This window comes from Cotesia glomerata, linkage group LG6 (assembly GCF_020080835.1).
Source record: "Cotesia glomerata isolate CgM1 linkage group LG6, MPM_Cglom_v2.3, whole genome shotgun sequence".
NCBI lineage: Eukaryota > Metazoa > Arthropoda > Insecta > Hymenoptera > Braconidae > Cotesia > Cotesia glomerata.
Genome location: NC_058163.1, coordinates 26774185 through 26800309, shown reverse-complemented (window position 1 = coordinate 26800309; position 26125 = coordinate 26774185). Strand labels below are relative to the sequence as shown.

At 29.1% G+C, this 26125-nt stretch overlaps 3 protein-coding genes across 3 annotated transcripts in view; 2 read left to right on the top strand and 1 right to left on the bottom strand.

Annotated features, from left to right (window-relative positions):
- Positions 1-5009: 5009 nt before the first annotated feature.
- LOC123268094 lies at positions 5010-12504 on the top strand. The gene is made up of 3 exons (XM_044732976.1): positions 5010-5454; positions 10655-11153; positions 11210-12504. Exons 1-3 carry the CDS (start codon positions 5344-5346, stop codon positions 12502-12504), a joined length of 1905 nt encoding a protein of 634 aa, XP_044588911.1. The 5' UTR covers positions 5010-5343.
- On the top strand, positions 7753-9667 carry LOC123267379. Its single transcript, XM_044731972.1, has 2 exons — positions 7753-8222; positions 8279-9667. Exons 1-2 carry the CDS (start codon positions 7835-7837, stop codon positions 9571-9573), a joined length of 1683 nt encoding a protein of 560 aa, XP_044587907.1. The 5' UTR covers positions 7753-7834; the 3' UTR covers positions 9574-9667.
- A 4189-nt stretch (positions 12505-16693) lies between the features above and the next one.
- The window catches only part of LOC123266749 (transcription factor SUM-1), a 41447-nt gene continuing 32015 nt past the window's right edge, over positions 16694-26125 (bottom strand). Inside the window, exon 5 of the mRNA XM_044731146.1 lies at positions 16694-16981. Coding sequence (XP_044587081.1) covers positions 16863-16981 — 119 coding nt within the window. The 3' untranslated portion in view covers positions 16694-16862. The remainder of the gene's footprint in view (positions 16982-26125) is intronic.

The following is a 26125-nucleotide window of genomic DNA, read 5'->3' as shown; positions in this document are numbered from 1 at the left end:
ATAAAATACATTTTTATTTACACTATTATTAATTTATATTTATTGAAATTTTTAACACTATTCTTAATTTAAATTTATTAAAATTTATTTTCTATTTTTTATTTTGGTTTTTTATAAAAGCGTGTTTTTAGTTTTTAAACTATTATTTATTTTTACTTTTTAGTTTGGTTTATTTATAAAGCGTGATTTTTAGTTTTTAAACTATTATTTGTTGATTATCAAAAATATTCAGGCGCGCAAATTACCCACGGAGAGTTACATACTGACATACTGACATACTGACAAACTGACATACAAGTGAAGCTAATATAAAGCGTGTAAAAATGCAACCAACGCGAGATTTAATTAAGTTGGTACCAATTGTAAATTTTTATTAAAATTACAAAAAATACTAAAATCCGAACAAAAACAGTTTCACTGTAAAAAAAAATCGCGCCAAGTCCACGTTCATAAGACTATTACAGAAAAAAAATTTGTTTTCTTTACAAAAATATAAAATAAAAATTAAAATCAGTAACCGATATGATTGTTTATGATTCTGAAAGTTAAAAATTTTGTAATTGAAAAAATTTTGGAACGTACTTGGTGTGCGTCATTGTGTATTTCAATTTTTTTAAATTTTGCAACCGCGCACACTAAATACGTTCCAAACTTTTTTTTTTAATTTTTAAATTTATAACAAAATTTTTTTTAATTTCCGAAAATCATAAACAATCATATCGGTTACTTGGATTTTTTAATTTTTTTATTATTTTATATATTTTTGTAAAGAAAAAAACAAAATTTTTTTTTCTTAATAGTCTTATGAACGTGGACTTGGCGCGATTTTTTTTTTACAGTGAAACTGTTTTTGTTCGGATTTTAAATTAATAATTTACGTCACAAATTTAATTTAAAATTAATTAGACCATTTTTCCAATTTTTAAAGGAAAAATTAGTTGAGCTAATGTATCAAAAAGCATAAAAATAATTGCAACCCCAATCTGACATTTGACAGCATAATATTTTTCACTGTGACCATAAATGTTGAACATGTACATGAGGAATTCGTAGGTGCCAAGGCGTGGTTCGCAAATTTTTCCATCCCGCGCACATTCGTAATCTACACAACCTATATCGTGTACCTTCAATGACACACATGTAGTCGGTTGTACATATATTTCCGGGGCGGACATCTCTCTCAATGTGTCGCGGTCAATTTATCCTCATACTACTTTCGGTCAGACGCCCACGGAATGGCCCAGGAGATAGTAAATTAATAGAGCTAGATATGTTTCGTAATTGTGGAATGCGCCAAAATTATTGCGACTATAATTCTGCATAGACTGAGGTAAATTCGTGACATGAATCACAAATTCACTATATATGCATAACTTTGCTTGTTTTAGTTTTTAAAAATGATAAATAGTTTTTAAAAATAATATGCATTGTGGTACTCGTCGCTGAGCTCACGAAAAACAAACAAATTGCTTGTAACATAAGAAGTAATGGGAAAAGCGCAGAAAACCTTGACTGAAATTTTAACAATGCAACGTTGTAGTTTGGAATTTTCTCATCAGTGTACAATTTTATGAAACAACAGATAATAAATATGTAAATTTTATACCAAGATGCGCGACTTTGAAATTTGAAACGAGAATCTTTTTTAAAATGATATCTCCAAGAAAATTTGCATAGAATTTTATCGTAAAAAATTATTAGCTCCTTTTACAAGCCGAATATCTTAAACGAAATAATTCAGAAACCAGATTGAGATTAAAAGCTTTTCATGTTTAACATTACAAAACTTTAATATGGGTATTCATGAAAAATTTTTCTGATATGCTTTTTTTTTTTGAAGATATACCAAAAATATTATTCAATGATAAGAAAAAAATTTTGCGAAAGTTTGAGCCCTTAATATTAATATTAAAGGTCTATTTTACAATTTTTAAAGGAAATTAAATGTTTTACAAAAGAAGGTCAAAATTTTTTAATAAATTGACTCCTTTAGGGTTAAAGTGGAATCAAAATGATATTCATTATTGATCAATTTGATATTCTATATCGCAAATAATTTTTTTTATCATTAAAATTACTAAAAAAAAAGTAGAAGTAAAATTGAAAAATGTTTTAATTAACATCAATAAATTACCGAACCATTTTTGGTGATATATTATCAAATACAAACTCCCTTATAAGTGTTTTTATTTGGAACGAGCCAAGATCTAAGCATTTAATATGTAAACTCATATATTAAATAAAATGCAGCTGCTACTTAAATATTGATCCAAGGGATTCGACTCCGAGATCCACGAAGCACTAATAACTCTCGGTAAGATCCTACCCCGGAAAACAAAAAAAAACATTTAATCCCATTTTTCAGTGTATTAAAATAAAAAGTCGAATGTAGACTAGATGTCTAGTGCTGTTTCCACTTTGTTGAACTTTCGGCACACGTTTTGAAAACATCCTTTCTATTAGCCCTCACAAGGGCTTTTATGTTTAGAGGCATCATAATGAAGCATCTGCCGCCGTTTATCATGTTGTGTCGGGTGTTATCGGCAAATTTAAACGTTTCATTTTCATACAAAAACTAGAACTCTTCGGATTAAGGATGAAGCTAACACTTACCCTTACAATAGTACAGCTGCTAATACAGTAGTTTTTATACCAAAGTAGTGCTTTTTTAATCTTATAAGAGGTCCACTTGAGAGTCTCGTGCTTTTAACTGCGTCGGCGATACTCAAGAGACACGTTCTCGCGTGATTTGATACTGATATATTACCCTGAAGGGAAAATCGGGAAGGACAATAATTTTGTTGACAAAAATAGTTAAATATTTAGTTTTTAATTTTGTAAATTGTTTTGATCATTGAATAAAAGGGGCTTTACACTGATAGAAGGATTTTTTTATATTTAATGAGCTTTATTAACTGTTCATAAATGATTTTTTAACATCATAGAATTTAATAAATATTTATTAACAGTTAATAAATTATTTATTAAATACGATTTATTAACAGTTAACAAATATTTATTTAAAATAAAAAGCAAAAATAGCAATTTTCTTTTGAGACTTTTTATAATATACTTTTTATAATTCACTAAATAAATTAACCTTTTTATTATTTAAAAATATAAAAGATAATTATGAGCTGTGATAGAATTTGGTATTTTACAATAAACGTTATTATAATGTAATATAATTAATGTAAATAATTTATAAAGATGATTTTTGTTTATAAGCAATCTTGATATCATATAAAATTGCAAGCGAAACAAATTCACTTAACATAATATTTATTAACTGTTAATAAATATTTGTTAACTATTAATAAATACTTATTAACTATTAATAAATGTACTTTCCTCCCAAATAAATATTTATTAAATGTTAAAAAATATTTATTAAAATTTTATAAATTAAATAATTGTCTTCAAATAAATTAAATTATTAATAGTTAATTTAGATTTAAAAAGCCCTTAATTAAAACTTCCGATCAACAATTTCAAGATGATCTATTTATTTTTCAATATTAATATTTTTTCTTCATGTTTACATCCATCGAGGGATGTAAATATAATCTAAAACTGTATATCTAAGAGTAATATAAATTTTTTTTATTTGTACAATATTTTTTATTATTTATTCCATCAATTTAAAGTACTAGATTTTTACTTCTCAGTAATCAAGTAGACTAAATATTACTCACTTAAAACAAGATATACTTTAAGAAAATTTTCCCATTAATATTTTTTATTTCCGTTTAAACTGGCGCTTAAATCATTCATAAAATTAATTTATTGCTCTACTATATTACTCTTAATGTGAATTTAATTTTTTACGCTTACAGATTAGAGATACTTCTGCTTTTATCTTTATTTTTATTTCTTTTCAGTAAAAAAGTATTGTTAGTGAAGTATCATTATTCAATATTCAAAATTCAAGTGCAGGAAGTTACATTTCGAGATGATTAATAGCCGCAATAAACTGTCAAACGATTAATTAATATAATAAATAATATAAGATACCGTAGTGTTTATTTAAGAAGAAAAATAAATCCATAAAATGTGACAAAGTCTAGTGAGAATTTGAATAGACGAACGTTTTATTTATCTTTACGGGTCCATGGTAGCTCGAGTTACGAGCTCCCAGAAGAAAACAGAGGGTTAGTAGGGTCACATTTAAAGAAAACATGTCGAAACTTCCGGTCATTTGTGAGTACACTATGTTTAGTTGACAAAACGTCTAACTACTTTTATGTTTATTGTTATTGTTGTTATCATATATATTTATATATATAGAGAGTGTGATATTCCGAGTGCTCGTGGTTTAATGATATTTTAGGTCAATTATCTGGAACGGAGTTGGACTTACTATGTATAAACGACGTGGCAGATTCGCTGAAGCGAAAGTGTTGATGTCGATTTCTTGGATGTAATTTCTCTGTATCCATTTGCGTTATGGGGGCTGTCTAAACAGCTATAAAAGCAATTTGCCGTAGAACGTAAAACTACAAAGGGAATGTGTCAGCTTCAGAACGTCTGCATTGCACTTTTACGTGTAATGGATGAGGATAATGATTTATTACTTCATATTATTATTTTATTAATTATTATTACAAATAAATATGGTCAGTTTTGGCAGCTAAGATAAATAAAAGAGGGAAATAACAAGAACTTTGTTGATTTTATTTGATTTATAAAATTTAATTATTAATGATATTAAATCGTGCATTTATTGGAAGAAAAGCTATTAAACTTGATCAAGAATTTCTTAATTAATTAATTAATTAATTAATTAATTAATTAATTAATTAATTAACTTACAGATAAATTTATTGAGAAAAACTTGATGAGAAATTTTTTAATCTTTTCATAATTAATTTCTCGAAAAAGTCAGTTATAAATAATAAAAAAAAAAAGAGTAAGTGTATTAGTACCTACAAAAAATCGATTTTTGTGCTCAAAGTTCGTGCATGAATACCTAATGACCAATATTTCTGAGTGGCGCGTCCGCACTTCAATAATCCTGAAGCCTGGGAAAACATTTATTTATACTCAGTTTGTTGTGTATTACGAATATCCCTTCTCATGTGAAGAGCCATGCAAGATCTGGGACTCTAAAGCCAATAAAAATGACCTACATATGACGTGGCTCAATCGCATTTCAATTGCCATTTGCATTCAAGTATTCCTGTCAGTTGATATTGTCTTCTAAAGGAGAGCAAATGTGCGAACTTAAAATAAATACTTAGTTTATTTGAGAAGTAATTTTTTAATTAATACAATATCGTATCTATCACATTATAGAGTAGCAAATTCATTTAGTTTATAATTTTTATTAAAATTGAAAGAATAATGGGGATAAAGAAAATCATTTGGTGGCTCATACTTGTATACTCTTATGATAAAATTTGGACATTTAATGACATTTTGAACAGACGCTCTCCGACACCTCATACTCAAATGGTAATTAAGATTGTAATTCATAAATTGAACGAATTGCTAAAATATTTAAAAAGTCATTGATTTTATTTAATATCTCTTCAATAAATGATTTTTTTATTTTTAACAGGGACAACTCTTCAAATCATGTTATTCTAGCCGACTGAACCCAGTTGTGATTACCACCAATCTGATTGATATGATCGACGAACTCCGAGTGGATGATATAAGCTTCCCAGTGATGACTATCAATCGTGATTTCAAGGCCAAGGACATACAAATATTCATACCTGCTTACCCGCTGTACATCGTATCTTAACCTAAACTTGTGGGTAAATTTGTCAGACAAAAAATATTTTCAACCAAGAGAATCCGTCTTTTGGGGTTGCTCACAATACGTTCTAAATAATTCGTCTAACGCGTGCTTGACTTACAGTGAACTTCAAGTAGCGGATGCTTTAAAGCATAAATTACATGTTACAAAGACGTTCGATCTCAAATTTTACATGACGTACTGGGTAAGAAAAAACTGGGCACTCACGGATCGGATTAATCAGATAGCGTTGAAAATGTCGGAAGCTGGTCTTTTGGATCATTGGGATAAAAAAACATTGCATTGGCCTTTACAGAATACAAAAAAATATGAATCTATTAGCAGCTCAACTGAATACGAACAATTTGAACAAGAATACATGCTATTTATCTACTTATTACTTTTTCTGACTACTACTCTTGCTTTTATTGTATTCGCCTTTGAAATGCTCCTTAAGAAAATTCAACCACGCAAAAAATTACGATTGCAGCAACAAATTGTAATATTCAATCGTCGAGTCCACGTCATCAATGAGTGGGTTTAATTTTGGTACTAGAATAATTACATTGTGTAGTTTTCATACTCTTCAATAATCTTTTGTGGTGTTTGAAATTCACGCTCCAATCAGCTATTCATGATCAAAACATTTGTAATTTTTCTTTTGCTAAATAAGAATCAATCGAATTTTTGGGATAATATTGAGACCAAAATGATCCAGATTATTTTTTCTTAAATATTAAAACTTTAAAGACGACTGATAATTGACTGATTGGAATTTATCTTCGTCTTCATAGATATCGACACAAAAAAAATTAATTTATCTCACCTGAAATATGTTTTATTTTCCATATTTAAAACATAGCTTTCAAAAACCTAAATATTTGTGACTACTTAATAAATCGATATAATAACAAGACTGTTGTTCACGTAACAGCGATACAATCTTGAGGCACATCCTACTTTGTGCTACACACTATGCTTACCGCTGCATAAGTTCTGGACTTTTATCAGCACAATAATGACCTAGATATGACGTGGCTTCAATTCACACCTGCCAATTGTGTCTTTTTACGTGTTTGGCTGCACCAATTGACTTTGACCTTTAAAGTAATGCTAATTACAAAGTTTATCAATTTGCTGCGTTCGAAATTCAGTGGTAAAATATTTTACTAGTGTCGTTTCTTACTTATCATGATTTTCAACTTGTCAGTCCTTACCACTGCTCATCAGACCCAAGCCCTTTATTTTTGAAGGTATATTATTACAACTAGATTAAATATTTACAACAATGAAAATGTATTCGACAGAACGATAGATCGATTTGAAGATAAAAAATATCCGAGAACTGAAGAGACAATCGATGCACTAATACGCACTGTGTTGTCGATCCTCCTACTAGGGTTGAAAGCTGTCTGAATTCTAGGATTTTGAAAACCTGAAAATTATTTTTATAAAAGGTATTATTAACGTTCTGAAATGCGCCCGTTAAAATCAGTTAGCACTGTTCTTCTAAGCAAAGCGGATGTCAGAGCTGAATTTTTCACCGAATCTGAATGGTACGTAAACAAGATTCGCTGTCGTTCACGTGAAAACCTGCTTCACTTATAGATAAATATCAAGATTGTGGAAAGACCATGAGAAGAATGTGGATGAATAGAATTATTTGGTGGCTCATTGCTGTTTATTTTTCTGATGTAAATTCAGCTTTTGACAACATTTTATACAAACGCTCTTCGACATCTCACACTCAAATGGTAATTAAGATTTTAATTTAATTATAGTCATTAACGTGGACAATTTTTTCTTAAAAGCCAAGCTTTATGATCATCACTGAAAATTACCAAAATTTTACCAATATTTGAATGATGTTGAGTTTTTAGTAACTATTAATTCATAAATCGAACAAATAACTAAAATATTTAAAAAGTCATTAATTTTATTTAATTTCTCTTCAATAAATGATTTTTTTATTTTTAACAGGGACAACTCTTCAAATCATGTTATTCTGACCGATTGAACCCGGTTGTAATTACCACCAATCTGATTGATATAATCGACGAATTCCAAGTGGAGGATATAAACTTCTCAGTAATGACTATCGACCGTGATTTCAAGGCCAAGGACATACAAATATTCATACCTGCTTACCCGCTGTACATCGTATCAACAGATTCAACCGACCAACTGCAAGGACTTCTCAAGGAACTGAAATCGACACCGATCTGGAATATTGTATCGGTATTCTTCTTCATCGAAGCTGGAGGGAACTATTGTCAAAATGCATCGCAAGTGTTGCAATTACTTTGGAAATTCGATCTGTTATCTTCCTTTTACTTTTGCATTGAGCCCAACAACGATATTATGCTTTACACTTACAACCCGTACACCAACAGAGCCCCTGATTCATGGACCGAAGTCAACACAGATGACAAACCAGACAGTCGGTGGACTTTATATAAGCAACTGTACATTTCAAATGGTAAGATCAATTAATACAGACAAAATAATTCCACTTACAAGTAATCATATTTTCAGATAAAGGAGTATGTCAAAGTCTCAGCTACGACAAAACAAAGGTTCTAGATGGTTATGAAGTAAAAGCTGCTGGTGATACTATGTCATGGGAGCATATAACTCGCAACAAAACCTACAATGCTTCAAGTTTTGAGGAATCATTGATGAATACCGATAAAATGTTTATAGAAAACTTATTCTCAGCATTGAATGTTACCCCAAAAATTAATTACGATCATACAGGTATCTATGCAAATAACACCGCAACAGGGTATATCAAATTAATTATAAATGCTTCGCACGATATTGCCGTTTCTTCGCGACATCGAGCGAGCGCTCTTGAAGTTGTTGATAGAATTAATCTTCATTATCAGAATGGTTACTTTATATTGTCGCAATTCCAACCATTTGAAATACCTGCCGAAGAAGTTACTGATTTTAACGACAGTCGTCCCGCTGTTGCACTATTTATAGGGGTAGTTGTAGTTGTTTTCATAACTATTTCTCTTAATACTGATAACGACTACTCTCGAGCAGCTTTAGATATTTTACGAATGGTACTAGGCGCCGGAATACTCACGCAACTTCAACGATTTTCGATGAAGATTTGCTATGTCACAACATTTTTAATGATTTTTTTCATAAGTCCCGCAATTCAAGGCAAAATATCCTCTTATTTGTCAACTCCAGACCAGCGCAATGTTGAGAGTTTAAAAGACGTCTACGATCAAAAATACAACTTATATGTTTCTCCTTTTTACATGCCTTACATTCTTGATCTGAACTTATGGGTTGACGTATCCGAAAGAAACTTTTTACATCCAACATATTCCGCCGCTTGGGGCTGCTCAAAATTCGTTTTAAATGATTCTTCTGCCGCATGTTTGGCGTACAGTGAGCTTCAACTTGCGGATGCTTTGAAGTACAAATTACATGTTACAACTACTTTTGATCTCAAATTTTATTTGACATTCTGGGTAAGGAAGAACTGGCCACTCAAAGATAGGATTGATCAGATAGCGTTGAAAATGGCAGCAGCCGGACTTTTGAATCATTGGGATAAGAAAACATTTCATTGGCCTTTAAAGAAAATCAAAGAATATGAATCCATTAGAAGCTCAACTAAATATGATCAATTTGAACTAGAAAACATGCTCTTTGCCTACATATTCCTTTTGCTGACTACAACTCTTGCTCTTATTGTATTCGGCATTGAAATAATCTTAAAGAAAATTCGACCACGCAGAAGATTACAATTGCAGCAACAAATTGTAATGTTCAATCGTCGAGTCCACGTTATCAATGAGTGGGTTTAATTTTGGCGGCGTGATAATTATATTCATCTGAATTGTGTGGATTTTATTATGTCCTACGATTTTTTCCGTTTTGTAAAGCTTATGCACTAAACAACCATTCATCCTTAATATTGAGAACTTTTTTCACATTAAATAATAATTCTAAGGATTATTTGCTGCATTCAAAATTTACTGGAGAACTGGATCATTTTAAAATGAGTTCTTACTTTCGAAGGTATATTATTACAACCAAATTAATTATTTATGACAATGTAAATGTGTTCGACAGAACGATAGATTGATTTGAAGATAAAAAAATATCTGACAACTGAAGAGACAATCGATACACTAATAACCAGTATGTTGCGGATCCTCCTGCCAGGGTTGAAAGCTGCCTGAATTCCAGGATTTCACAAACATGAAAATTATTTTTATAAAAAGTGTTATTAACTTTCTGATATACGCTCGAGAAATTCAGTTGACGTTGTTCCTCAAAACAAAGCGGATGACTAAGGTGAATTTTTTACCGGATCGCTGTCATTGTATGGTAGTACGAAATTTTATTTAATTGTGAGTTATCAACTTTCTGGACTATTGTTATATAAATATAATAATAATTAATTATTATTTTCCTTTTGATACTGTGTTGAAATCATTAATTTATACGTAGGTTTTTAGACAGTTACAGTTGTAACAGAAAAATTGAGGTGAAAGACTGCATCGCTCATGAATTAATATCTAGATTTTGGAAAAAACATGAGAAAAATGTGGATAAATAGAATTATTTGGTGGCTCATTGCTGTGTATTTTTTCGATAAAAACTCAGCTTTTGATAACATTTCGTACAAACGCTCTTCGACATCTCACATTCAAATGGTAATTAAGATTTTAATTTAATTATAGTCATTAACGTGGACAATTTTTTCTTAAAAGCCAAGCTTTATGATCATCACTGAAAATTACCAAAATTTTACCAATATTTGAATGATATTGAGTTTTTAGTAACTATTAATTCATAAATCGAACAAATAGCTAAAATATTTAAAAAGTCATTGATTTTATCAAATATCTCTTCAATAAATGATGTTTTTATTTTTAACAGGGACAACTCTTCAAATCATGTTATTCTGACCGACTGAACCCAGTTGTAATTACCACCAATCTGATTGATATAATCGACGAACTCCGAGTGGAGGATATAAACTTCTCAGTAATGACTATTGACCGTGATTTCAAGGCTAAGGACATACAAATATTCATACCTGCTTACCCGCTGTACATCGTATCAACAGATTCAACCGATCAACTGCAAGGACTTCTCAAGGAACTGAAATCGACACCGATCTGGAACATTGTATCGATATTCTTCTTCATCGAAGCTGGAGGGAACTATTGTCAAAATGCATCGCAAGTGTTGCAATTACTTTGGAAATTCGATCTGTTATCTTCCTTTTACTTTTGCATTGAGCCCAACAACGATATTATGCTTTACACTTACAATCCGTACACCAATAGAGCCCCTGATTCATGGACCGAAGTCAACACAAATGACAAACCAGACAGTCAGTGGACTTTATATAAGCAACTGTACCTTCCACATGGTAAGATCAATTAATACAGGCAAAATAATTCCACTTACAAGTAATCATATTTCCAGATAAAGGAGTATGTCAAAATCTCAGCTACGACAAAACAAAGGTTCTAGGTGGTTATGAAATAAAAGCTGCTAGTGATAGTATGTCATGGGAGCATATTACCCGCAACGAAACCTACAACATCTCTAGTTTTGAGGAAACATTGATGAATAGTGATAAAATTTTCATGGTGACCTTATTCTCAGCATTGAATGTTACGCCAAAAATTACTTACGATTTCGAGGGTAAATATGAGAATAACACTGTAAAAGGTTTTTTAAAGCTACTGGTAAACGCAACCCACGATATAAGTACTTCTGTCCGAAATAGACAGAATGCCATCGGAGTTGTTGATCGAATTAATCTTCACTATCAAAATGGACTTCTCATATTGACGCAATACAGGCCGTTTGAAATACCTGCCGAAGAAGTTGCTGATTTTTACGACATACATCGTGCTGCTGCACTCTTTTTAGGCGTATTAGTAGTAACTTTTGTAACCATCGTCCTAAACACTGACAATGACTATGCTCAAGCGGCTCTAGATATTTTACGAATGGTAGTAGGCGCCGGAATTCTCTCGCCACTTCAACGAGTATCAATGAAGATTTGTTTTGCAGTATCATTTTTAATAATTTTCTTTATAAATCCGGCAGTTCAAGGCAAAATAACGTCTTATTTGTCAACTCCGGACCAGCGCAATGTTGAAAGTTTCAAAGATGTATTTGATCAAAAATATAACTTATATTTTTCTCCTTTTTACGAACCAGACATTCGTGACCTAAACTTATGGGTAAATTCGTCAGACAAAAAATATTTTCAACCACGAGAATCCGTCTTTTGGGGTTGCTCACAATACGTTCTAAATAATTCGTCTAACGCGTGCTTGACTTACAGTGAACTTCAAGTAGCGGATGCTTTAAAGCATAAATTACATGTTACAAAGACGTTTGATCTCAAATTTTACATGACGTACTGGGTAAGAAAAAACTGGGCACTCAAAGATCGGATTGATCAGATAGCGTTGAAAATGACAGAAGCTGGTCTTTTGGATCATTGGGACAAAAAAGCACGACATTGGCCTTTAAAGAAAATCAAAGAGTATGAATCTCTTAGCAGCTTAACTGAATACGAACAATTTGAACTTGAAAACATGTTCTTTGCCTACATATTCTTGTTGCTGACTACAACTCTTGCTTTTATTGTATTAGGCTTTGAAATCCTCCTAAAGAAAATTCGACCACGCAGAAGATTACGATTGCAGCAACAAATTCTAATATTCAATCGTCGAGTCCACGTTATCAATGAATGGGTGTAATTTTACCTACGTAATTATATTGTTAATCGTGTGGTTTTTCTTCTATCCAACAAATTTTGATCTTTTATAATGTTTACGCTCCAATTTGCTCTTACAGAATTAATTAATTTTAATGAATTTTAATTAATTTACACGCATGTATCGAATACACCCACATTCCATGCTTGTACAGGTTGACCCTAGGAACTTTGCCGTCTATCTTATGGCATTAAATAAATATTATTGTTTTTAGAGAAATTATTAATTATTAAATAATAATTCGATGAATGCCTGTAGTAGAGAAAAAACAGAGCAAGTAATTTTTTCTTAAAGCTTACATCAAATTAAAGACGTCTGATTTGTAACAGACGGCAATATGTTTTTGAACTTAAAAGAGTTTGCGTGATAATTTTAAGAGATATAAAAAAATTTTTGAGTTATTGAGTTTCCTCAACTCAACTTAGCAAGTATTTCGAGATACGAAAGTTGTTACGGATAAAACTTTGACTTACAAAGGCGCCTAATTCGCTCATCATGTAACGAAAGTTCAGAGCCGACTCAATACACAACTATTCTGAAAACAAATTTCTTTAAAAATCTATTTTACTGAAAATCAATTTCCTGAATTAGGAAAAAAAAATGTCCTGGTTTTTTTTATTAGTATTCCATAAAATTCTTTGTTAACTTATTACAATAGTTTATGCAATAATACTTGGCAAATTTATCACAAAAGTTGTGCGGTTTATGAATTGAGCACTAAAATTTTTAATAGACTCGAAGACTGTATAATTCTTGTACGAAGTCTTAATTTTGAATAAAGTAATTGTCTTTATCTCTAACTCGTTCAGATTAAATTATTCTTCTTTAAGTTTAATGGACTTGTCTTCAACCATGCATTTTCCTGGATGAAATTCTTGTAATTAATTACGAAAAAAAAAAAAAAAAAACTAATCTTACGTTTATTATTACTACGCAGTGAATAGGAAGTTAGTATGAAGGAAGTTTGAATGAGTTTCTGGGTTTTCCGTAGCTTTTAATCTTGCCGTCAAGAGACGTTGCCGGGATGAAACTGGAGTATATCACAAAGTCTAGTCTCATCAGCAAGCCAAAGACAAAAGAAGTAATGGCGAATGTACAGGTATGTAAATATCAACAAGAGTAATGTGTTTCCTCTTTTCCTTGAAACTCCTGTAAGATTTCACGTTAGTGATACAATAAATATGATATATGTTCTAAACATTTTTAATGATAAATGTATAACGTAAATAACTAACTGCCGACTAATAACTTTAACAACTTTGATGTTCAACGAGTGTTAGGGCATTTATAGGTATCATTAATAACTTTTTGTCAAAACTTGATGGAATTAACTTGGTTATACCAAACTCCATTAATATTTCTAACCACTTGCCAGATGAGTCTCGTTAATTATTCGATGATTAATGATGATTCCAACTTAATCTTTTTATTTTATTGTCTGGAGAGCTTTGCTCTTATTTACGTTGAGGAAATAATGCCGAAATTGAATCATACCACGGTCCAAGGTTTGATAATGGTTTACAATTAGGGGTTCATACATATGTGGATAATAATGAAAATAAAAAAATAAAGATACTAAAAATAAAAAATTATGCTTAATAAGTCATTTTTCATCTTTTGATGAATAATTTTTAAATATTAATAAAATATTCATTAACAGTCAATAAATATTTATTAAATCATCTAATGTAAAAAAATCTATTGAATGTCAATTAAGCTTACTTAATATTAAAAAATCCTTTTATTAACGTCGCAATGTTGAAAAATTAATATTTAACTTTTAAATTGTTGATTAATGAGTAAAATATCATTTTAAAGATTTTTCAAACTTAAAAATCTTTATTAAAATTGATTTTTTGGAAATAGAATTTATTTTTATCGGTAATACGTGAACAAGTAGGACATATTGAGAAATAAAAATAACCTTTAATCAATTTTCGGTTTTGTTTTGGCTAAAAATAACTCAAATCTTAAATTCCATTTAAAAAAAATTGAATTTATATTTCCAAATTGTTTTTTTTTATTCCAATCGTGATTGCCTTCATCATTTTAGCTCAAAAATACCGAAAATTTTCTCGTGAAAAATTATTGTTGGTAATTTTATTGAGAAAAAAATTTTCAGTTTTTCTATTTTTGATAAAATGGATATTTCTCAACGCAGCAGTGAATTTATTTTTGATTATGATTTAGAACTTACAAAATTAATTTTAAATTTCCATTCATTAATAATAATTTCATGGTCTTAATTTATTATGATTAATTATTAAATAAATTAAATTACTCCAAAATGTTTACTGTTTTTAATCAATAAAAAGTTTTATAATTTATATGAAAATATTGTAGTTGTTAAATTAAACGTTGGAATTTATTGTATTTTTCAAATCAGTAAGTATGATTTATTTCAATAAATATAATTTTTTATTACCCTAGTCTGACAGTTTACCTATCGGTCATACACTAGCTTGGTTCTCCAAAGCTCTTATTTATTAGTTCCTATAATTTACATTCAATAACTAAAATTTATTGTATCAATAAATTGAAGACTTTGTATGGATTAAATTAAATGAAAGGTTTGAAGTGAAAAGAAAGATAAATTATATTGTACATATTCTGAAGTTATTTATTGTCGATTTAATTAACAATTTGAATAATAGGTAATAGAATACATCAACTGTAAAAATGTGTCTAATGATAATTTGTTACAATTAAATATATAAAGAATGTAATTAATTTACATTTGGAATTAATAGCTGACAAATGCTTGCAATTACTTTTATTAATCACAGGCATTTAACATTTTAATGAGAAAATCATTATTACACTTATCATAATATATTTAATTATTTATATTTATTACATTATATTCTATAAAATCTACAATAACGTTAGATTAATAATTTAATTTCCTTTGGTATTTACACACTTTTTATGGTTTTATTCATATTTTATATAATAAACTAAACCGATTTAAACATAATCATCATAAATTACTTTTATAATTTAATAAAATATTATTGAGAGAAAAAAAATTTTTGGAGGAATTAGTAATTTATTATGATAAGTGTTTAAGCTGCATTCGAAAATCCTCTGTCTCTAGATACATAATTAAGAAATGACCTTGTATCTTGTGAACTATGGGCATTTTCAAAGATATAAGCTCATCCCGATGTTACACTCATCAAGACCTTTCATTTGAGTACCTACATCAATTTTTCATATATTTTATATATTTATATATATTATATATATGTAAATATGAAAAATATATCAAAAATACATGTAGGTACTTAAATGAAAGCTCTTGATGAGTGTAACATCGGAATGAGCTTATATCTTTAAAATATATATTACATAACTAAGAAATGACCTTGTATTTTGTGAACTATCGACATTTTTAAAGATATAAGCTCATCTCGATGTTACACTCATCAAGACCTTTCATTTGAGTACCCACATCAATTTTTCATATATTTTATATATTTATATATATTATATATATGTATATATGAAAAATATATCAGAAATGCATGTGGGTACTCAAATAAAAGCTCTGGATGAGTGCAACATCAGGATCATCTTATATCTTTAAAAATATCAACAGTTAAGAAATGACCTTGTATCTTGTGAACTATGGACATTTTTAAAGATATAAGCTCATTCTGATGTTACACTCATCAAGACCTTTCATTTGAGTACACACATAAATTTTTCATATATTTTATATATTTACATATTTCACAAATACCATATATATAAAATATATAAAAAATGCCATGTAGGTACTCAAATGAAAGCTCTTGATGAGTGTAACATCGGGATGAGCTTATCTTTAAAATATATATTACATAATTAAGAAATGACCTTGTATTTTGTGAACTATCGACATTTTTAAAGATATAAGCTCATCTCGATGTTACACTCATCAAGACCTTTCATTTGAGTACCCACATCAATTTTTCATATATTTTATATATTTGTATATTTCACAAATACCATATATATAAAATATATGAAAAATGCCATGTGGGTACCAAATGAAAGCTCTTGATGAGTGTAATTTACATAAGTTAACATCTACAATTATTCTTAGCCAAATAAAAGTTATTTCATGAATTGTTGGGCATATAATTTTTTTCTCTCAACAAATATACATTAATAAAAGTCTTACATATAAAATTTCTTAGTAAAAAGAATATTTTAATTTGGTCATATAAATATTATAAAATTATTCACTATTTTCTAAGCATTTTTCTATACAATTTTTTGGTTCCGGTAGTATGTATATTAACTATAAACATAGTGATTTTTAATAGTAGTTTAAAAATAATACTTGACCTCTATTAATGTGGCGAAAAATTACTTTCGTTGCCTTCTCCGCTGATGCTCTGCACGATCATGCTGAGGCAATCCAAACTACTTCCAGTATTTGAAGTAACTGTTGTGTCTGTTTGCTCGAAACCTGAAACAAGACACCAGAAACACAAACATGATTAGTCAGCATATTGTAGTAGTATGTCGAAAGTTAAATCGGGATAGTGGTGTGTTGTGATATCAACGACAAATACAACGACGGGAGATCGATAACCGATTAAATTCTCATCTGTCGCTGAGAGGCTTCAAAAGTAATCAATTCTGTTAGACATCTCGATCAGACGTGGGGACTCTATATTAAAGACTGTGAATCCTTATCATCACAGAATCTGAGCTTACAAGGTATCTATTTGTGTTTATAAAATTTAATATTTATCTAAGTAGTTACAAGATTTTTATTAAATAATGAATTTTGTTAAATTGCTCTGTACTTGCTTAAATATTGACGTTTTTATCGATATAAGCTCATCCCGATGTTACACTCATCAAGAGCTTTCATTTGAGTACCCACATGCATTTTTGATATATTTGTCATATACACATATATGTTATATATATATGTGTATATGACAAATATATGAAAAATTGATATGGGTACTCAAATGAAAGGTCTCGATGAGTGTAATGTCGGGGTGAGCTTATATCTTTAAAAATGTCAATAATTCACATGATACAAGGTCATTTCTTAATTATATAATATATATTTTAAATATATAAGCTCATCCCGATGTTACACCCATCAGGAGCTTTCATTTGAGTACCCACATGCATTTTTGATATATTTTTCATATATACATATATATAATAAATATAAATACATAAAATATATGAAAAGTTGATGTGGGTACTCAAATGAAAGGTCTTGATGAGTGTAACATCGAGATGAGCTTATATCTTTAAAAATGTCAATAGTTCACAAGATACAAGGTCATTTTAATAAATAATTTTTTAAATTTAATACACAGCCACATAAGTGATTTTTTTCTTGTGAAAAGTACTAGAGAATTTAATTTAATTATGTCAAGAAAAAAAAAATATGAAATGTTTTAATTAAACCAAAACTTGATGTAAAGTAAAACAAAACTACAAATATGTCTTTGTACTTTTTATACGTTCAAGTAATTATATTTAAAAGAGTCTTGTCTTGTCTTTTTTACAAAGTAAATAAACAGAGTGAAGAGTAAAAAATGAAGAATCTAAAAAATGTCACCGAGTAGTGGCAATTAGTTTATGGTAAATTTACTCGGCGTCAGTGAAGTCTTGGACAAAGGATTATTGAGCAGACCAGAAGGTCGTAAGGGCCATTTGCATCTCACAGAACCGCTTTAATAGAATGGGTGCGAGAATTGACTTCACAGTCTCACTCTTCCACTGTTTCTCCCCGAATAATTATGTTAGTTAATTACCCAACTTCTGCGAATTTAATGCAAAGCTGTTACAAATGTTACTTATGTAATTTTTTTTTTTTTTTTTTTTTTCTATTACTGCTAGAGACAATGACACTGTGAAGCATTCAGCTATAATTAAAATCTCGCTGATACAAGTAACGACACAGTGAAACAATGCTTTGAGAAGAAGTGCGTAAAAAGTTAAATAAATTAAGGGAAGAGACAGAAAAGAGAAATTGAGACGTGTATTGTGACTGTTGAGGTGAAAAGTGCTTATTCAGCTTGAGCCTCCTGATTGCCAAGAATAACGACTTCAAAAGCTTCCTCTCTTTTTTACGTCGTGCTAAAGAACGTCTGAAGAAAAGTCATACCCCATCTGGAGACTAGAGAGTTTTAAACAAAAACTCTCGAGAAATGACAGCAGCGTATAAAACCGGCAATTAAAAACAAAGGTAAAGCTACTTTATAGTTTGTTTGTCTTTTGTGTAAGCTCTTGACTTCATGAAACTTTTTTTAACTCGTTGAAAATATTTTAATAAAAATAAATGTTACTTTTTAATTCCATTTAAGAAACTTAGGCTCTAAGGGATTCTGACGTCTTTAGATTTATGGATTCGTTTAAAAACAATTTGGAACGAGACCAAGTACGCGAGTGGTTGAAATTTATACTTATGACTTATGGCATATCGAGAGTGTTACATGGGCTACTGATTTTTTAATGCTCAAGTCAAAGGACAGAATCAAAACTTCTGTTTAGTTTAGTGTTGCATTTAAGCTGGTCATAAATTACGGGATAAAAGTTGAATTTTTAGAAAAAAATTCCTTTTGAAAAAATGAGCAATAATTTCATCTATATTCAATCGTCAATTTATGATTATAAGTATTTAGGCTGCATTCAAAAATGCTCTATCTCTAGATACAAGAAATGACCCTGTATTTCGTGAACTATTGACATTTTTAAAGATATAAGCTCATTCTGATGTTACACTCATTGAGATCTTTCATTTGAGTACCCACATGGCATTTTCATATATTATATATATATATATATATATATATATATATATATATATATATATATATATATATATATATATATATATATATATAGATATATATGGTATTTGTAAAATATATAAATATATAAAATATATGAAAAAATGATGTGGGTACTCAAATGAAAGCTCTTGATGAGTGTAACACCGTGATGAGCTTATATCTTTAAAAACGTCAATAGTTAAAGAAGTATAGTGCAATTTAACAGAAGTCATTATCTAACTAAGCAAAATTGTTTTTTCTGCCCTCCGGCCGGAAAGTGGCAACTTTCTGGCCGCTGCGCTAAACAAAGTTGCCACATTCCGGCTACGTCGAGCAGAAAAATAGTATACATACCTTGGCCAGTAAAAAGTAAAGCCTCAGATTACATGTTTGTAAACCTCGGCTTCGCCTCGGCCAACAATTACATGTGATCTGAGACTTTTCTTATTTTACTGGCCTAGGTATGTAATATACTATTTCTTTTCAAATAAAAAAAAAATTGATTAAATTAAAAATATCTACAATTTATCATCTTCATCTCTAACTTTGAATTAAAATATGAAATACATTTCTGCGGTATTAGGTAACAGTTTGTAGTTATAATTATCATTGTTTTACATATATATGCAGTACACTGATAGAAGGATTTCTTAGTGTTTAAAAAGATTTCTTTGTATTTAAGAAATCATTTTTTAAACATCATCTCTTAGTATTTAAAAAATATTTCTTAGTATTTAAGAAATATTTCTTAACTACTAAGAAATATAAATACTAAGAAATATTTCTTAAATACAAAGAAATATTTCTTAAATACTAAGAAATATTTTTTAAATGTTAAGAAACGATGTTTAAGAAATGATTTCTTAAATGCAAAGAAATCTTCTTAAATGCTAAGAAATCCTTCTATCAGTGTAAGATAGTTAACATCAGCTCTTGACGTCTACAAATATGTTGAATTATAGTTATAGAGTTATAAGTTTGAGCCGTAAGTCAAATACAGTGATAGGTGGTGTGTTAAAGACTCAAAGTGGATCATGTACATACAAGTTAATTGTATTACTATTTTTATTTCGTATTATCATTACGAGGAATAGCTGGAACGGTAAAAGCGAATGTCGAGTAAAGGCAAAGACAAGTATATAAAGACCCAGAGACAAGAGAGAGTTTTAAAGTCAACCGAGATTGACATGGTCTAGTATGCACAGTGAAATAAGACATATTTCCCATCCAGATGAAAGTGAGAAGATATAAAGCCGGCAAGTAAAATGAACCCTGTTATCGTTGACAATCATCGTCTTCGAGCAATTATCGAACTAAGTATGTGTATATAAGCGCGGTATAGTATTATCTGAGGATAAGAAAAGATGAATGTCGTCATAAGGTTGCTTATTAACAACCGTGTCGTTGCTTACGACCCGCTGACTTCATACGATGTCTTTAACATTTAATGTCTATATGAAAAGTTTGTACCGCAGGCTACTTAACAGCTACTTCGGTGGTTTTACCAGCGACTCGCGGGTTTTGATAGATCATCTTCTTTTCTCTTTTTATATTTTGCTAAATAGATATAATACTTGAGAGCTTGTTTCACGCAAGAGAAAATTTACAGCGTATTTTTTCATTTTTTTTTATGATTTTGTGAAAAAATTGATTTTTTTAAGGAGAATTTTGTATTTTATTATGATAATGAAGTTAGTTGATAATTATCAATTTTTTTAATTTTTATAACAAATCAATAACAATAAAAAAATGCTTCTAAAATTTTTTTTTTAATTATCATGCGTAGAATTTTTTTATTAAATTTTTTTTATAATAATTTCATTGCTAAAAAATTCTATAAAAATTTCTAATGTCTACTTCAGTAAAATTCAGTGTTATATTTTATTTTGATGTTGACAAAAAAAAATGGTTTTTTGTCAAAAATTGCTGTTACATTAAATATAGAATTATCGGTTAAAGCATATAATTACAATACCAATGTACAAATTTACTAATATGTCCATTCATAGCCTATAATATGGTTTTATGATCATAATATAAGTCCGTATATAATTTTTCGACAGATAGTGTTTAATATATCCGATAGAGGGCACATGGTCGCAGAATCGTCTCCTTAGAAGAGAGTTAAAGTTTGAGATTATAAGTTTAAAAAAAAAAATCTCTTTTGACTCTTTTAAGGTGCTTATTTAAGATTGATTTTTAGTTTAATCAATAACTAAACCCATTATTGTTTAATACGACATGTTAATTATTATTTATTTATTTATTAAGGCCATGAAGTCGAGACTCCTTGCAGCCCTTCCAAAGTAAATAAAAAATTTTTATACAATAGTGTAAAACAATATAAAACAAAATATAATTGACTAATTTCAAAAAAAAAAAATCTATAATTTCTAAAAAAAAATGAAAAATCAAAAAATTTTTATAAATTAGTTTTTTCTATGTATATAGAGCTCGATATATATCCCGAACAGACTATAATATTTATATCCAACTGTATTAAAATATTTTATCACGGATACACGAAAAGAACAAGATGACACTGGATATCATCCCAGATTATACTTAGTGATATCTCTGATGAAAAAAAATTTCAGATTGAAGCTAAAAAAATCCAGATTATACTGCGTGATATCTGGATTATACTCATTGTAATTTGGATTATACTAGCTACTATCTAAAATTTTTTTTCACTCAGTATAATCTGGGATGATATCTAGTGTAATCTCATTCTTTCCGTGTAATTTTACAAAAAAAATTTTTGAGAAGGAAATAAGGTTTTAAGAAAGTAAGAAAAAATTCTTTTCATTGAACAATAATTAATTAAAGTTTAAAGTCGATAATTTATAAATTATTTCACAATGAAAAAAAATTTCTGTGACTTCATACTAGTACAACTACGAAATTCCAAGCAAAAGAATGTGATTTTTATGAACTGACCTATTCCTTTCTTCAGAGGAATGTTCTAGTAAACCAATATAACACATGACTCACATACATCATATTAATATAACATGAAGCATCTCTCAACAGACAGACTACAGTACTATACAGTGACTTGAAAACAAATAATATTGAAAGCAAGGCGTGATGACAGATGTCAACACATTCCTGATGACCTGCAGACACAAACGAGACTCAGCGTCACTTCTATTTGTATTCATGCTCACTTATATCACTCACAGTCTCAGCCTCATACTTATTTTATTTTCACAATACATGAGAATACTTTGCGAACTAGAACATCATTTAAAAGTCACTTGAGAATTTTAATTGATTATTATTTCTATCCGATCTAACTTTAGCTATCAACACGATCGTTTGAGGTGTGCATTTTTAATTTAAAAACTTTTCCTCGATAGCAAGTAATTTATACTTTTAAAACGGGCTTTACAGACTGCAGATTATTTAAAAGTTTAACTTTTTGGGGATCGGAAAAGCAGAGAATGGAAACTACAAGCTTGTGGGAAGCTTCCATCGAGTATCCCCTGGCGAATTATTCTTAGGCTACTTTTAAAGTTTCTTATGTATTTTACTGTATATTTTACATACTCAAGGGAGTCTCGAGCTCGAAGGGTCTTTCTCTGACTGCTAATCTGTAATAAAGTATCGAATAAATATGACAAAATACACGGATATTATACTAAACTTATTTTAGAGACATTTAATCTATATTTAAATTTTTTTTTAAACTTTAATCCGATCGATAGAATAATTAAATTTATTTTATAAATTTTATATTTGTTTTTTTCTAAATTGATACAAATTTTTATTCAATTATTTCCACTTTTTTATTATACGGCGTCGAAAAAAAAAATTTACTTAAATTTCTTGTTTTAAGAATTTTTATATTCAAATTAAGAAGATGAATTTTTTCAAAATTATTTAATTAATTTTTTTTTGTGTAAGATAAAGTTAACAATACTTACTGCCCTACTTATAGTCTACAAAGTCAAATTTTCTGTAAGTTATTCATAAAACACGACTACTCAAGACGTAATTTTTTTTTGTAACAATTTCTGATGATAATGGATTTTTCTTTTTTATGATTTTTAAAATAAGGTTTTTTTTTTAAATAATAAAATCTAAATTTTCAAGTTATTTTGGAATATCAATATACTGTTATTATTCGATTAATTTTATTATCATCCCTCCTCTATAGCTAAAAAGATATCACCTCAAGCAAGCAATTCCAATTACATTGTAAAAAAGTGGGATGCGCACAGCGAAACTTCTCAAAAAAGAAAAAAAAGATAAGATCCTAAGAGACTATTTACCTCCTTTCATTCCTTTTGCATTTAGAAGCTCAGATATTCATTGCTCAAGGGCAACTAGAATCACGTAATATGCAAATGGCCGACAAAAAGCTTCCCAACTAAACGGATATTATAAAAAAAGAGAAATGGAATCCGTTACCTTTCGCCTTGATCGACGATTCACTTGTTCACTATCATTCCGATCCAGTGTACCAGTCGCTCAACTAACAATACAATGAATTCGCTCATCTGTGTCAAAAGGATGTTGACATTTTTCAGCTCTTAATTCATCCTAGCTCTTTTATATATCCCTGCTGCATTTAATGGACTTTTAATGAAAAATTCTTCGCTGTACTATTTATTATTATTATCATTTGAAGCTACTGTAGAGTAGATAAGTTTGATTAATTATTGCTATCATTCTTGAGAGAAATTCAAAAACGGGTGAACAAAATAAAAAAATTATAGAAAGGTAGCTTTAATCCTGGCATTAGAGTAATTTTATAGCAAGGTTCATTTTTTGAAATTTTTGTTTCTAATCCAAGCCACAGATGTTTTTTTTTGGGCCAAGGAAAAATTTTTTGAGTCAAGGAATCTCTTCTTTAATAGTTGTAAGTAACTATTTAATTCTTACGGTTCACCTTACTCAATGAAAACTAATAAGAACTATTGATTTTAATCGAGAGAATAGAACGCCAGAACTAAATCCTCTGTAAATGGTTTCAAACCACTTGGAGTAAATTTAACTTGAAATAGAGTAAACTATAGAAGTAGCTGATAAATCTTTCCTTACAATTAAACTCGTCGTATTTAAAATTTATCGATTTTCACAAGATAATTAGACCTTTAATTATGCTCAACGAAATAAAGAAGTGAAAATACAAAAAAATTGTCCTTGAATCAATTTAGTTCTAAATAATATAAATCTGCTAAGCAGTGAATTTAAATAATAGCAAGAAAGCTATGGAAAAATTTGAATTCGATAAGCTCTTTTCCGTATATTGAATATAAATTGATATTATAACGCAATAGCTTGAACGTTGCTTTAATATTGTCCGTTATTATTTTCAGATATTTAATTCAGAGTTATGCAACTGAATTATTAAAAATATAACAGCTTACCATACGAACCAGACTATTGCAGTTTTCATTACATCATTTTATATCCGAACAATTAAATATTTACGTTACTACATTTTACGTTTTAAATTATTGGAATTAAGAACTGATTTAACAATAACAATTAAGTATATTCTATATTGAAAATAATTTTTGTAAATAGAATAGATATTATTTTTCCAAAAGCTTAAAACCTATCACATTTTTCATAAGCTTTACCCAAACTCCAAACATGGGAAATCGAGCAACTAAATAAAAGCTAAATAACCAGAGTAACTATTTTAAACTAGTTTAAGTTATAGTTTATAGTATAGCGTCTCTTAACTTAAGTATTTGGCAATACGCTGTACGTGTACCGATGTAGCGATTTCATCTAATCAGCGCGATTAATCGTCCGTTTTGCCTGAATCTATCGTCATATATAAATAACGTAAGCCAACATTTGAAGCAAAAATAAACAACTTCTGATTTCGGCATACAAATATTTAAAGACGGAAATGGGATGTCTATGAATAGTTACATCAAGTCACATATTTTTGCCTTGAACAGAATGTCAATTCACACATACAAATGCCGAACCCACAATCAACATATTCCTATGATTTATTACCATACCTTCAGCATTCTGCATACCATATAACCCGTCATGTTCTTATTTCTAAATGGAATAATTAATCATTCAAGGTTGTCCTTGTTCCTATCGTCTTTCATCATTCATCCCTTTACCATGACACGATAATTCATTGCCACATTAAACGCTCGTTTCACGGACTAATTTAATGTGTTACGCATTTATTTTTTTATATTTTTATTTTTGAGTCTAAAATATCAGTGGTTAATTTAATTTAATGCTTAATAAGAAAAAAAAACTTTTATTTACGGTAGTAGTGTTGTATTTATTCCATTTTTTAATAAAAGTTCAAATCAAAAAGATTGAATTTTGAATTCTCATCAAAATTGCATTTAGGTCCAGTCAAAACCATTTTTTGTAGGGTTCTACATCAGAATATAAAATATTTTATTATGATTCTTCAATTTTTGTATTTTTTTTATAAGACCTTAAAGTTAACTTTCTTGTAACGAGACAATTTAGCGATCATGCGCACTCTATTGGAGATTCTTAAAACCAACTCTGTTAAAAAAAATTATATAGGGCACATATGACCATATCAAGCCTGATACATCGTCATATATAACCTATAATTTGATGATTATGATGATTATTTGATGATAGATGATTATTTATTACTTATTATTATTTTTTTGAAGATTATTTCTATAAATTATAAGATTTAAAACATTGTACTACTATATTGTATCAAATATGTATTTATATATAATATGGTCTTGAGAGAGCCATGGCTCCAAGATTAAATAAAGCTATTTATCTATCTATCTATCTATAATGGCCAATTTTCATATCAGGACGTC

Bases quoted from the DNA above. Each gene is read 5' to 3' on its own strand.
- LOC123268094 (XM_044732976.1), top strand. From the start codon at position 5,344: ATGGGGATAAAGAAAATCATTTGGTGGCTCATACTTGTATACTCTTAT. The intron at 5,455-10,654 runs GTAATTAAGATT...TATTTTTAACAG, and splicing joins CGACACCTCATACTCAAATG to GGACAACTCTTCAAATCATG. The intron at 11,154-11,209 runs GTAAGATCAATT...TCATATTTCCAG, and splicing joins GCAACTGTACCTTCCACATG to ATAAAGGAGTATGTCAAAAT.
- LOC123267379 (XM_044731972.1), top strand. From the start codon at position 7,835: ATGACTATCGACCGTGATTTCAAGGCCAAGGACATACAAATATTCATA. The intron at 8,223-8,278 runs GTAAGATCAATT...TCATATTTTCAG, and splicing joins GCAACTGTACATTTCAAATG to ATAAAGGAGTATGTCAAAGT.